This window comes from Scardinius erythrophthalmus, assembly GCF_964197995.2.
Source record: "Scardinius erythrophthalmus genome assembly, chromosome: 6".
Classification (NCBI taxonomy): Eukaryota; Metazoa; Chordata; class Actinopteri; order Cypriniformes; family Leuciscidae; genus Scardinius; species Scardinius erythrophthalmus.
Window position 1 is genome coordinate 13,981,078 of NC_138226.1, and position 14,354 is coordinate 13,995,431.

Sequence of the window (14,354 nt, forward strand, 5' to 3'; positions counted from 1 at the left end):
GCATGTTTCGCGTTATCGAAACGGTTATATTTAACATTGCCCTTTGTTGCTGAGATACCGGAAGTATGATTAATATATTTTAAACGAAAAGGATAATATTAACCGGTTTCGTGAATGTATTATCACGTGATCTGTGTTCGTTGCCTAGCAATATTTGCAAACAAGTTATTACCTTGGCGACCAGTTGTGCAGTCTAGTGTCGTCCTGCTCTGAGGAAATATTACATTATCGCTTGCTATTAATAATGGCGTTACCAATGCTGCCTGGAAAATCAGTCAACAGAAATGTTAAGTATCTATACAAATATTTTGTCTGCGTTCAGTGCAAAGAAAGAAATGAATGTGAATAAAAGCTGTCTGTATTGTTAGCTAAGTTATGTTATTGCCCAAAGCGGTTTACTTTTGTAAACATTTAAAGTGTGTGTGTGTGTGTGTGTATACGTTACAGTGAGGAAAATAAGTATTTGAACACCCTGCTATTTTGCAAGTTCTCAGGCTATTTTGCAAGTTCTCCCACTTAGAAATCATGGAGGTCTGAGAACTTGCAAAATAGCAGGGTGTTCAAATACTTATTTTCCTCACTATATATATATATATAAAATGTATTTTTCAACCATTCAGAAAATTGGAACCTCATAAAATAACAAATGTAGAAAACATTTTACAGAGTGGAAAAGCAGGATTTTCAGGAGATGATTGTACATTTTATTTTTATTAACTATTTTCCAGCTTGGAAGAGATAAATTCCACAAATCTCAGCATTTTGATTATTCAAATGGAGTAGCCATGATGGTTGGTGCAGAGAAGCCAGGCATAGGAGGAGAACTGCTTCTGGGGCAGAGCACAAGACCCAAGTATTCACTTTTTCCAAAGAAAGAAGGCAGTGATACTCCGTCATGGGTTGCCTTTAACAAACAGGTTTGTCATCATTATAAGGAATAATTTACCTTTTTACCTAGTGCTGTGCAAAGTATATTAATTTCCCCTATCTATTCTCTTACCTGAAGGTCCTGTGTTTTGATGCTTATTTCCAAGAAACTGTACCTCTGAGTAGGGAAGAAAAATATAGAGTACGAAAGTGCAAGATTTACTTCTACCTGGAGGATGACACCATACAAGTAGTGGAGCCAGAACTCAAAAACAGTGGGATCCCACAGGGTAAACTATCAAAATCAAACATATAGCATCCTGATTAATGAGAAACCAGTAAAAACATCCTGTTTAAATCCAGCTGTCCTTGTTCCATGTAGGAACCCTCATTCGGCGCCACCGTATTCCTCTCCCAGCTCCTAAAGATGATTGCTTCTACAATGTGCACCATTTTAACATCAATCAGGAAATATTGCTCTATTCCAGGACCTTTATGATTACAGACTGTGATCCCTTCACACGCAACTTCTTGATGAAAATGGGGGTGCGCATAAACCCCCTTGCTTCTGCACCAGCAGATCCCTATACCACACTTCGACAAGAGGTAAGCACCATGAGTCTACACAGCAATATCAATACCTCAATATTCTAATCTTTCTTTCCCCCTTGCAGATGGAGGAGAACATGAAGCCACTGCGGCCGTATGAAAGATTGGATACCCTGAAGCAGTTTTTGGAACATGACCAGAAAGTCCTGCGCTTCTACTGCTACTGGGATGATACTGAGAGCACGTTTGGAGACCCCAGAGAGATGATCTTGCATTATTTCCTGGCAGATGACACCATGGAAATTTACGAAGTTGTCTCTCCAAACTCCGGTCGAGATGCTGTCCCTAAATTTCTGCACAGGGGCAAGCTTCCCAAGGTTAGTAAAAAAAAGAAAAGAAAAACAGCACAGCAAAAAATAAAATAAATTCTTGATGGACAAAAAATGGACATCTTGTTTTTTTGGAATATTGCAGAATTTATTATAATTTACCCTTGCACATTATTATCATAAAAAAAAAAAGAAGTGAAAAAGGAATGTGCCATTGTAATTTTTAATCAAAATAACTTTGCAACAACATCATCTATTCTCTGATGATGCGTTTTTCGGCATGAGGGCGGGACAACCTGTCACTCACATGACATCACAGCAATAGCAAAACATCCAATTAATTCCCGATGGACAAAATCCGAAATTTTTCTTGTTTGATAAAGCCTTTATATTCAAATATACATTATAATAAGGAAGAAAAGATTGAAATCGTTTCATGCCAACTTGAACACATCCTGATTTTTTTTTATCAGTTTAAACAAAAATATTAAGCAGCACAACTGGATTCAATATTGATAATAATAAGAAATGTTTCATGAGGACCAAAGCAGTATATTAGAATGATATCTGTAGGATCATGTGAAACTGAAGAGTAATGGCCACTGAAAATTCCCATCTTTGCCATCACAGGAATAAATTACAATTATACATTTATACAATTATATATTTAAAAAATATTAAAATAGAAAAGTTATTTTAAATTGCAATGACATTTCACAATATTACTGTTCTTACTGTATTTTTTGATCAATTCAGCCTTTGTGAGCAAAAGAGACTTCTTTCAATAACATTAAAAGAACTATCTATAGACCCTAAACTTTTGAACTGTAGTGTATAAGCATGGGTTTAAACTTAAAACAAGAAATCAACTTGTATGTAATACAAATTATAAAAATATTAAAGCGGATGTGCTAAAGATGTGATGTCAATGAGGGTGAAATGAAATGAAAATGAGTCTTCACTGTTTGTTCCACCTTTAGACGAGACTAAGTGATTATCAGTTCCTCTTTCCTCTTTTGCTTGGACAAATTTCTCCATCCTCCATGCCAAGCTTTTATCCAGACTGACAGGGCTGAAAGAACATCCAACTTCCCTAAAGCACTTTTTAGTTTCCTCCCGCCTTTGTTTTTCAGTTTAAATTCATTATGAAAGATGGGTTTGTTCATGTTTTTTTTTCTTTTCTTTTTTCTGTTGTCATGTTGTTTTGTCACACATTCTGTTGCCTATCACTAAATGTCATCTGAAAAGGTTTGCAGGAATCCCCCTGTGAGAAAATAATGAACCCATTTGCAAATTTCGCTTGTCCTTCAAGTAATGAAAAAAATGCAGTTATTTTCTCTTGCTTCTGCCAAACAGAATGCTCCTATTCCCAAACGTCAGCCTGGAGAAATAACAGATCGCACAGTCCTCAATGTATTTGGACCAGTTGGACAAGGAGGACGCTACATTTTGGATAGCCTCAAAGTAAGTACTGATTTAAAAAATAGTCCATTGTGAACACCCCAGGGAATTCATATTAACAGTTTTTTACAAATACCATTTTTAATTAGTTTAGTAGCCAATTGTTTCAATTTTAATGGACTAGAATGTCAATGTCTCCTTGACATTTACAGACTGGAGCAGTAGATGAAGAATTATACAAAGACTGTGACCTGATCATTGGAGGCATCATTAACGTGTGGGGTCGTAGGGTCTTGTTATATGACTGCGACAACTTCACTAAAGAGTATTATCGCTCCAAATATGGCATTGGTGAGTTACATCATGACTCAAGAGGACGGAGTAGTATTTATGCTTTTATAGATGTTGAGATATTGGCTTAGCGTTAATATTGATTTCTCTATCATATTTCATGATTTGTAATAGTTTTGGTCAGTGAAAATAATCTAATTCCTTACATTCAAAGGAGCCATATTTTTATCATATATAGGGCCGCAGTAATAATAATTATTATTAGCATCCCCACAACCCTACATTGGACAAATGGACAAATTGTTGTTAATATTATTAGTTTTGGAGATTTTCAGAGGGAGGACTACTTTCAGGACGTTATTAATGACCACATGGTGTCAGTATTGAGTTTCATCTGTTACTCTGAAGCTACGATGAAATCACATTTATTTTGTTTGCTACAAACAAACTCTCTACAACATGTGCATCTTGTGCGCTATTGCTTTTTTTGCAGTGAAGTAAAAATAAAATTTAAATACCTCAACCCCTCATTCTCAGCTCACATCTCGTCTGTGTGGTCTGACAAGCTGTTCGTTATTTTCAAAGTCTTCCTGTCGTAAATCCCATGTCTCTATGAGAGACTAATGCTCCTCGGTGTGCTTTCATCCCTGTGAATAACTGTCGGAATAACACACATTGAACGGCAGAAGACTAAAGGAGCAGAACTGATTGACACCTCAAGGTGACTTAGTTTTTGGACAGCAGATATGAGCAATGGCCAGCCCGGCCTCTTTATCTTCAAAAGCTCCGATATGAGAGTCACACAAGCTCCGTGCCAACAGTAACACAATACGGGTGCGCGTGCATCTGTCTGCTGCGGCGTTATGCTGACTGAAGAGATCATAGCATTAGTTACACATGAGCCTAATGGAGCCAGGTTGACACAGGCTCTGTTGAAGCACTTGTTCGTTTTAAGATGAATTGAATTCATATGGGTAAACCCAACTCTGTATGGCCTTACTTCCGGTGTTCCATGCTTATGTCTGCTTAAATGTGTGTGTGGGAGATGTTTTTGATGTTTTCTTCCTGTGTGGCTTTATAGAGGACTTCACACCTGTCTCATTCAAGGCCCCGCCCCCTCCTAAACCAGCCAAACAGGTGCCACCCTACACTGGATTTGGATCTGAGGAAGATTCGCTCTGCTCCTGTCAGGGTTTGCTGTCTAAACCTCCACAGAAAGATTTCAGGAAGTTTATGGAGAAAGACAGGTAACCAGCGGCACTAATCTCCCTTAGGACGTCCAGAGTATATTCTTCCCTTCCATTTAAAACCATTAATATTATATCAAAACAACATTTCAGACCCTTACTGGTTTCTGATCATTTTGACAGAAGAGTTTAGACCCTTGTCAGTCCTACTAAAATCATCCTTCATCAGTTAAGTGCAGCTCTTTGCAGTACAGCACTAGGAAGTGTACGAACATGTGCCTTCATAAATAATCAGAGGCTCAAATGCAATCTCATGATACTTCCGATGTAAAACCAGCTCTTGCAAGACAGTTTATTATTATACATTGTTTTCACAGTGCTTCACTTCCAAATATAATCCCAGAACCAGTATCGTGCTGCAAATTATTCTCTTGCTCAGTTTGCTTTGGACAATACATTGTCATACATTGGCAGGCGTAGAGTTTGAAGAGAAAAATAAAGCTGTTCAAAATAAAGGATTTAGGATTCTTTTATAGATAGTAATAACCTCAAAGCAGCTAAGTGACAGGACTAAACCCACACTGAATAAGCAAAGAAACATCTTGAATTAAGTAAGGAACCACATCCTGATTTTGACGGACTGTTGACTAAATATTTAAAGAAGAATCATTTCAAGTTGGAAAGAGGACAGATCTTCAGACTTTCTAGTAAAGTTTGGATGCACATAGTTTTTGGAATGGAAAAAGTTAAATGACTAGTGAATATTCAATAACAGTTTTTTTTTTATTGATTGCAGTTCAGTTGGGGTTGATGATATCATCCTGTGTATTGTAAAATAAAAAACATTCTCCTGCCAGATGATAAATTAGCTTTTTTTCCCTCAACTCTAGGCAAGGTCTGGTGAGCAATGTGTTGAGATTTGTAGGGAAAATGTTGACTGACAGTCCTATCGACAAGGAACGCGTTTTTATCATATGCATCTACCTCAGTGATGACACCATGGCAGTCTTTGAACCTCCTCAGAGAAACTCAGGTACTGCCATCCTGTTTAAATTCAGGTCAGAAAAAAAAAACATGATAAAGATTCTGACTAGTTTGATTCCATTGTTCTTGTGTTTAAGGTGTGATTGGGGGTAAGTTCTTAGAAAGAGGTCGCGTGAAGAAGCCAGGACAGGAGCTGTTTAAAAGTGAGAAGTCTGAGTATTTCACAGCTCAGGATTTATATGTGGGAGCTCGAGTGGATTTGAACAATCAGCCTTTCCAGCTGCTGGATGCTGATGAATTTACATTCAACTATATGGAGCAACATGCTGATGAGGTAACACACAAAAAATCTTCTCTTTTCCACAACCTATTTTGATTAACATTGTTTAATGAACAAATCATCCAACTTTTTGCTAAGCTGTGCCAAGATGTATGTTTCTACACAGAAACTTTATTTGAAAGCCCTATGTTTCTCAATTACTTAGTTCCCCAAGGCCAATATTGGCACCATTATCAGCAAGGTAAAATCCATCAGTGAGGAACAGCAGAAGAAAGTAAAACAGTTCATCATGATGAGTGACCCAAGCAGCACTGGCTTCATTCCATATGAGTCATTCAGGTAAGGAGACGGCCAAAAATTCACACAAAAAAAGGGTGCATAACACATCCTGTTCTAACCTGTTATACTGAGTGAGATTTTGTACCAATTTCACTGATTTTGAGTTTTGTGGGCGGGATTACCTGCAGAAATAGAACTGAATGGCGAAATTTCCTGTCGCAGTCATGGCTGATTGGGGGAAAAAGAAGAGACCTTTTATTGGTCATAGTCCCTGCAAGACACAGTATAAGAAGCAATGACTTTTGTTATAGAAACACATATTGTCAAATAGAAGCAGTCAAGGCTAATTCAGACTCCACTGACAGGCATCGACCAATGCAGACCTTTTCACCAGATGACAGTAGGTCTACATTAATTCTCATTCCAAGGCACGACAAACAACGATGCAAAGTGTTCAATTGGCAAAAACAAGCACCGACCAGCGGAACCAGACGCTGACAGTAGTAACACTGATTCGACAGAACTCAACGAATGTGTTTGTTGCCATTGATCACCGTCTGTCGGTGCAGTGTGAATTGGCCTTAAAAGAACTATTTAGTAAAACTATTGCACTCAAACTTAAATTCATGACTGTGTTCATTACAGGACTTTGTTGGCAGATATGGACATTCAGTTGTCTGAACACGAGATCATGACGCTGGGTCGCAATTATTCAGTGCAGGAACAGCCAGAGGTGAATGTGGGCCTCATGCTAGCTGTGGCTCAGGATCAGCTAAAGAAGAAAGTCTTTGACAACTTCTCAGATATGATCCGTGCTTTCACACACGAGGACCGGGGCAGGTAGAGTTTTAGCAGGATTTATTCCATATAATCATCTTTCAATTTCAGTCTCAAATCAGAACTTTTTTAAATAAATTTTCAATTACAAAGTAAAATATTATATATACATATAATTATATATAAAATATATAATTATATATATAAAATAAAATATATATTTATGTAATTAATTGTGCAAATTGGGCTGTCAGAGACAAATATTTAAAATGCAGTATTTATTCTTATGATTTATTATCGGGACAGCGTAAAATTTAGATTTTTCTGCATATATGTTCAGTTGCAAAATGGGATTTTTTTTTGTGCATTCAGTTCTTCTTTTAAGGAAAGGGTACAAAGTAATATGATAAATATGTCAAGTCAAGTCAAGTATATTTGTATAGCGCTTTTCACAATACAGATTGTATCAAAGCAGCTTCACAGTATTAAATTAAAATAATACAACAAGGTTTGTTTCTAGTGGAATTTATTGATTGATAAAATAAAATTAAATATCCCCAAAATATCCCCAAATATGTAAATATGTCAATTCGTAGGCTTTATTCTCATACCATTGATAAACATTAAAATGTGACTATGACTAAATATGACTCAAAAACAAATACTTTTTCTAAAAGCCTGAGGCCGCTACTTCTATTTCATATTTGTAAAATTTAAAATAAAAATCTTTAGAAATATTCACAAGTCATATTACCTGCATAACAATTTGAATGAAAATGTAATGACCTCAAAATAGTCTGTCCTAATTATTTACGATGCATTTTAATACGAAATCAACATTGACATAAACATGCATTCATACAGAACCACAAAACTGTTCCCCACTTTTCTTTAAGAACACACACTCTCATGCAGGCACTGATGTGGACCACTAACAATCACGGTGAGGTAGAATAACCATCAATCTGCTTTCGATTGAGGGGGTGCGATTAGTTCCAGCGGTTCAAGTGAAGCATTGGAAACAGATGAAGACCTGTGGCATGTTGCAGGCAGGGGGAATTGATGAGGAAGAATGCCGGCAGGTCAACGTGCTTGTCCTGTTTATGTCACCCTGTGTAAAGTTTAGTTATTTTAAGATGTTCAAAATGTTCTGAAAATAATTGAACCTACAGTAGAACGTCTGCAGCTGTCTGTCATGAACTCCATAAGAAGACCGTATAATTTTATAATCAATTATATATAACTCTCTTATAATATATACCATTCAAAAGTTTGGGTTAGGTTGTTTTTTTTGGTTTAAAGAAATTAATACTTTTATATAAAATTATCAAAAGTGACAGCAAAGACATTTATAATGTTACAAAAGTATTAATTTTATTTCAAATAAATGTTATTTTGAATCTTATATTCATCCAAAAAAATGATAACTGTTTCCACAAAAATGTTAAGCAGCACAACTATTTTCAAAATTGATAATAAAAATAAATGTTTCTTAGGCACCAAATAAGCATATTAGAATAATTTCGGAAGGATCATGTGACGCTGAAGACTGGAGTTATGATTTGCCATCACAGGAATAAATAAATTACATTTTATAATATATTACAATAAATAATATTTCACAATATTACTGTATTTTTTAAATCAAATATATGCAACCTTCAAAAACAAAAAATCTTACTAACCCCAAACCTATGAGTGTATATATTAAGTTATATTTATTAAAGAATGTGCTGACAAAAATTGCTCATTCATCTTTTTGTCTCATTTTTGTCCACACAAATTGTGCTGAAGATCTGGACACCTCTCTTCTAAAGAAGTACGGATCATCTGTAAGGCCTTTCGACTGCCCCTCTCTGATGACCTACTGCGAGCCCTTCTCGAGAAGTAGGGTCAACAGAGCAAAACTCCCATTTATTATCCATGAAACATTTCAGCGCAACGCATCCTTATTTCCTGCATCTCTCATCTAGGTTTCAAGACGAGTCTGAGAAGATCGACTATCACGCCTTCATATCAGCTATCAACTGGAGAGAAAACCCCGCCCCTGCTGTGCTTCCAGATGTCACCGTGAAGGTGAGTTTGAACGTGGTCTGGATGCAATGATGACTATCAAGAAAAATAGTCCATTTGTTGTCACCGAACACATACTTTGAGATGTCATACTTTTTATCGTTTGCTAAAGCCGGCACATGCACATGAGAGTGTTTGTGTCAGGGTCCAGGAACTGGTAACTTGTGGGCCCCACAAACTTTGAGCACCTCCAAGCCTCATCTCAAGTAAATCAGCCTTGGGAAAAACCCACTCAACAACTACTCTAAAGTGGAGCTTTTATTACAGCGCAGTAATTTAGCATGCCTGCTTGGAGCCTAAGCAGAACCATCTGCGCACTGACTCACAATGAGAAGACTTCCAGTTCTACAGGGTCTTAACTGACCAGCAGGGGGAGTTAGCAGTCGATTCATCTCTAGTTTCTCTCTGCTGTCTTTTCTATTTAATCAGGGCTTGCAGGAGCATACATAGCGAAACGAAGATGAATCCATGAGAAGCAAGACAGACTGTGCAAGCTTCTTTTTTTTTTTGCTTTGCTCACTCATTTCTCATTTCATGGTGTTTATTGACTGTTAAATTTGCCATTTCTCCAGACATTTCCTGTAGCCTAAATTAGCAGCCATCACAATGGTGAATTACCCTGCATTTATCAAACACTTCTTAGTATGAAAAAAGTCAAGTCACATTTATTTATATAGCGCTTTTTACAATACAGACTGTTTCAAAGCAGCTTTACAGAGATAACAGGAAAATAATGCAAAAAAGTTTGTTTCCAGAAGAAAATAGCGTCACAGTCCAGCTTAAGTAAGTTCAGTGATGTTTCATGAACATATTCTTCAAAAAAGAAGAATATGCGCCTTCAAGGCAACATTGAAACTGTAAGGACTGATTGATCTGTCTAATTGGTCTAGTGAATAGAGCCATGTTCCTGTGCATAAGAAACGTGTATACTTATATTACATATGACAGGGTGATCAGATGTCCCTGATTTTCAGTGCCTGTTGCACATACTTGTTTAATATATCATATCAAATGCACTGATATCCAGTGTTATTTTAATACTATCAATATACCATTATAGTTTTTTATTCATTTTAATTAGCTGTAGCTTTATATTTTCAGTTTTCACTTTTAGTAAGTTTCATTCTGTTTAGTTTTACCTTATTTTTGGTTTAAGAATTTGAGAAGAACAAGGGTGTTGCGAGTTATTTTAAACAGTTATTACAGTTCATAAGTGTGTTGAGGACTACACGAATTTATGGTAGTATGTCAAGAGTATGATTTACCAGAGTTTATCACAGTACTACATTTACCATGGTCAAAACACACAAAACTGTCCCCCTTTTTTAATTCATTGATAATTACATTGGGATATTTCAATGATATATAGACTGCTGAACTAGAAATGTTCCCGGTTTTCATTTCAGAAATCTGGTCATCTTAACATATTGAGCAATAAAAATCTTATCTGCAGCAATTCTTTTTAAAAGACGATTGCTGGTCTGATTTACTGAAGCACACAAAGTCGTTAAGCATTTGTCATACATTTTTAAATAGCAAGTACAAGACATTTACCATGTGCTAAAGTCAATCCGGCCTGATAAATCTATCTCTCAGTGTGCCTTAATTTGCAGAGACATGAAATGAGAGTGCCAGCTAAACACATGTGCTCCAGGAAACTCTGCGAAATGTTTCTCAAACCCTGTCTTGCTGTTGTTTTTAGTTTGATGCAGACTGGAGGGGAGAAGCTGCAGACCCTGCAGTTAAAACCATCAACTACTCGCTCTTGGTGGAGGATGTCTTTGGCAGCGCCACGAACATTAATGACAGCTAAGAACGGCCTGATGGGATCCTCGATAACATGAGAAAAGTAAAAAAACGTTGTGTATTGCTCTGATTAAATTCACATTGTTGCACATTGTTGTTTCTGTTGTGCTGCATGAATGTCATAATACCGTTTATGTGTATTTTTTTTATTCAACTTAAAATCAAAAACATGCTGAAATGAGAGAGCTGTTTGGGAGTGCCTTGGGACCAAGCACGGAGCAGTTAAAAATACGAGCCGCTAAATCAAACCATATTTACAGGCAGACAGACATTCACATTTGCCGTGATTGTGTGGATAAAGATGTCAATATAAAACGACAACATGCCATGGCCATGAGAGAAAAAAACTGCCCGTTACAGTACCCAAATTCATATTTCCCGAAGGCCTTTTCATGATTTAGTTAAAGTAAAGCAAGGGTTTTGTCCGTGGTAAAAAGGTCCAACATCCTCATTTTATAACCTGCATTTGCTGTTCACTTCACACTCTGATCTGGCACATTATGCGATTGATAAATGCTGATGCTTTATATAAAAAGACAGGTTGAGCGTGTCTGTAATCAGAGCTTTTGCGTTCAAGGCCTCAGTTCCTGGCCAAGACAGAAGAAGTGCATTACATCACACGGGTATTATCAAGTCTTCATTCCTAGCCTTCACACTTACTAAAATATTAGCCTCATGAGTTAGCAGGCTTCTGTCTGAAACACAAAGGCTGACGCATCTAGGACATATTTAGCTTGGCTCCAGTCAATGAGGCCACACTTTGACATCCTAGAATGCAACAATGACCCCGGTTACATCTGGTATTAACATCCATTTCTGTGGTCAGCGTTAAATACAGGTATAAAACTGGGTTTCAAATTGTTTTGGGATCTGATCACTCAAACCACACTCTGAAGTAGTCAAAAATCATGTGACCACATTGTATTTTTAGTGTAAATGTTAATGTGTCACAGGCAACAACTAGGAATTGCCAGATATTGTTTGCAAAACAAAGTCTTGGTAACTAAATAAATGTAGATCATGTCTAAGCATGCACATGTTCATTTAATACAGGTACTCAACTAAAATGACAAAAATTCTCATATCACCCAAGATATTAATTTCAGTTGTAAAATATTGCCTTAATGTTATCATTGTGGTTGATTTCATTTCTGTCTGTAGCATCAAAACATTTGTCACTGAGCAGGTGAAATCACAAAAGATATAGGTCTATTGTATTAACAATAATAATATGAAAAAAAGCCTCCACATATAAGATGATTACTGCCAGAATTTCCTTCCCGAATATCATATTAAGAGTTTTTGTCACGGCAAAAAAAAAAAAAAAAAATTGTCACTTTCAAACTAAGCAGCTTTCTGTTGGCCAGCGTGGTGAATTGGGGTTACCAACTTGAACATGCATGAAATCTGCATGTGGACCTTTTTCGCGAAACTCCCAAGCTCCTGGATTCCTCTGGAAATTACTGAATTTCGCCCGCGAGCACTGGTAAATGTGACCATACTTTATAAGTAATTTTTGTGGCATAGCACATTCTATGTAAGACTACAAATTATTTAGATGTGCAATGTTAATAGAAATTATTAATAAACGTACAGGGCAACATTTAGAGGGACAATTCACCCAAAGCAAACTAAGGTAAGTGTCATGCTTCATAGTTAGAATTTATAGATCATCCGCTACAGGGTTTATACTTGCAGCCTTCCAGAGCTTTAACCAATAGTGTGTTCACCGTTTTAATGTTTCCTGGCTCTTGTTTAACTGATGTTTATCCAGTCTCTAGTCGAGTCTCCTTAAGTTTCTGCACAGGAAAATGTAATAAAATCTCTGGTGCAAAAGATCTCCAATTAATTTTTTAACGGTCTATCATTGGTGGTCGCTAAACATTCTAATTATTGTATTATTGTAAAAGCCAGTCATATTGCTTTAGTTATTAATTCGTTAGCAAACACTTTCTTTTCCAAAATAATGAAGAGACAGATTTTAACCAAGATTTAACCACTAAACTGCCACCAAATCATGGATCATTACAGAGGTTTTTCTATTGTTAAAATACTTATATCTGAGTGAGATCAATATGAAGAGACAACAATAAGCAAGCCATTTGTAGGCTAGTTTCTCCAAAAAGTGTCAAAACACATTGTGGCACATTGTGTGCTCAAACAAAAACATTGCTGTTTTTGTTTGAGCACCCAAATACAGCAGCCAATGGCATAGGTTTAGGGGTGGGGCTAGTTGTTAAACTGACCAATGGCAGACAGGGGGAGTGTTTAGAAAAAACAATCTGATATCAGTCATATAGCATTTGGTAAGGGATCCACAAATTACACACTTCAGCTTTAAGAACAAATTTTCACATACTTCCAACAAAAATCAAATTCTGCCAGATTTTGTTGTAGTCTTACAGTACCAGTCTTGCCATTTCATAATAAAATCTTTTTTAACATTACTAATAAAGAAATGTACGCACAATATCAACTTTAATAGATGACTCCTTTGGGTTCACAGTGAACAAGAGAACCTCCTAAAATTGTAATTATCTCGTAAAAACTACACCCATGTGACCCACCTCAATGCAAAATTACTTTTTTTTTTTATATAATAGCATCTGATCTGTGGTGAGCGGTGACTTCTTTTAACCGGGTATGCTAATTTTTTGTTTCAAAGACTTGTTTAATCTAAGAGAACATATGACTTACAGCAACTTCCTAAGAGAACACAATTAAATGAGATTGCCCTACTTATTTTTTAGAAGGGTTTTCATTTGATAAAAAAAAAAAAGCTTCAGGAAATTAGTGGACGGCCATTTTGCCTTGTCCTTTTCCCAGCTACAGTGACTTGACAGTGCCTACAGGAATTGGCAAAGGGATAGTAAACAGCCAGAATTAAGTCTCTTTTTTGTAGGCCAGTCTCTGCCTCAGGTACACATAGGGAAACAGTTACATTCTCCTCTGTTTTGCCTTTAGATGCTCTTTTTTTACTGCACTGACATAATGCACTCCACTCTCCTGACTAATTCATACAGAAATCTTAATCATGCTTGAATTCTTTATGCATTTCCCTGTTATTTCTTTGCAAAGTACTTATTTTAGTAGGTATGTGTTTGTCCCTGCCAGACCTGGTACAGTGATCATTGCAATGTTGTCTTTGGCAAGTATTATTTTAAATATCTAGAGGAAGACAAGTTTTTCTTCACTGGCTGTAAATTAGGACTATGGACTATTTTCATCCAGGTCAGCATTCCCAGAGGAGCTCATTTCTGGAAGACGGTATGACAGCATGCATTGTTTCAATATAAATCACCCAAAATTATGAGACCTTTTTGTCTTGTAGCTTGAAATGAGACTTCATGATCAAATCCTGAGCTTGAAAACTTTGGCTCGCTTTGTGTTCTTCACTTGACAAGCTGCTTTGCAACCCTCGGTCTGTCTGTTGTGGGTAAAAATAAAAGCCAATTTCATTAGTTGGGGAGACCGATATGAATCTGTGGATGAAAGCCATGGATAAATACTGTCATGTAAGACGACATCAAG

General features: G+C 36.6%; 1 protein-coding gene across 1 annotated transcript; it reads left to right on the top strand.

The window, feature by feature from the left end:
* Window positions 1–244: 244 nt before the first annotated feature.
* On the top strand, window positions 245–10,946 carry efhc2 (EF-hand domain (C-terminal) containing 2; the record flags this gene model as incomplete). The annotated part of the gene is made up of 15 exons (XM_081369296.1): window positions 245–286; window positions 729–917; window positions 1,007–1,157; window positions 1,250–1,473; window positions 1,542–1,793; window positions 3,102–3,209; window positions 3,359–3,497; window positions 4,519–4,684; window positions 5,515–5,657; window positions 5,746–5,942; window positions 6,094–6,227; window positions 6,813–7,007; window positions 8,739–8,831; window positions 8,918–9,020; window positions 10,720–10,946. 15 exons carry the CDS (start codon window positions 245–247, stop codon window positions 10,828–10,830), a joined length of 2,247 nt encoding a protein of 748 aa, XP_081225422.1. The 3' UTR covers window positions 10,831–10,946.
* Between the last annotated feature and the right edge of the window lie 3,408 nt (window positions 10,947–14,354).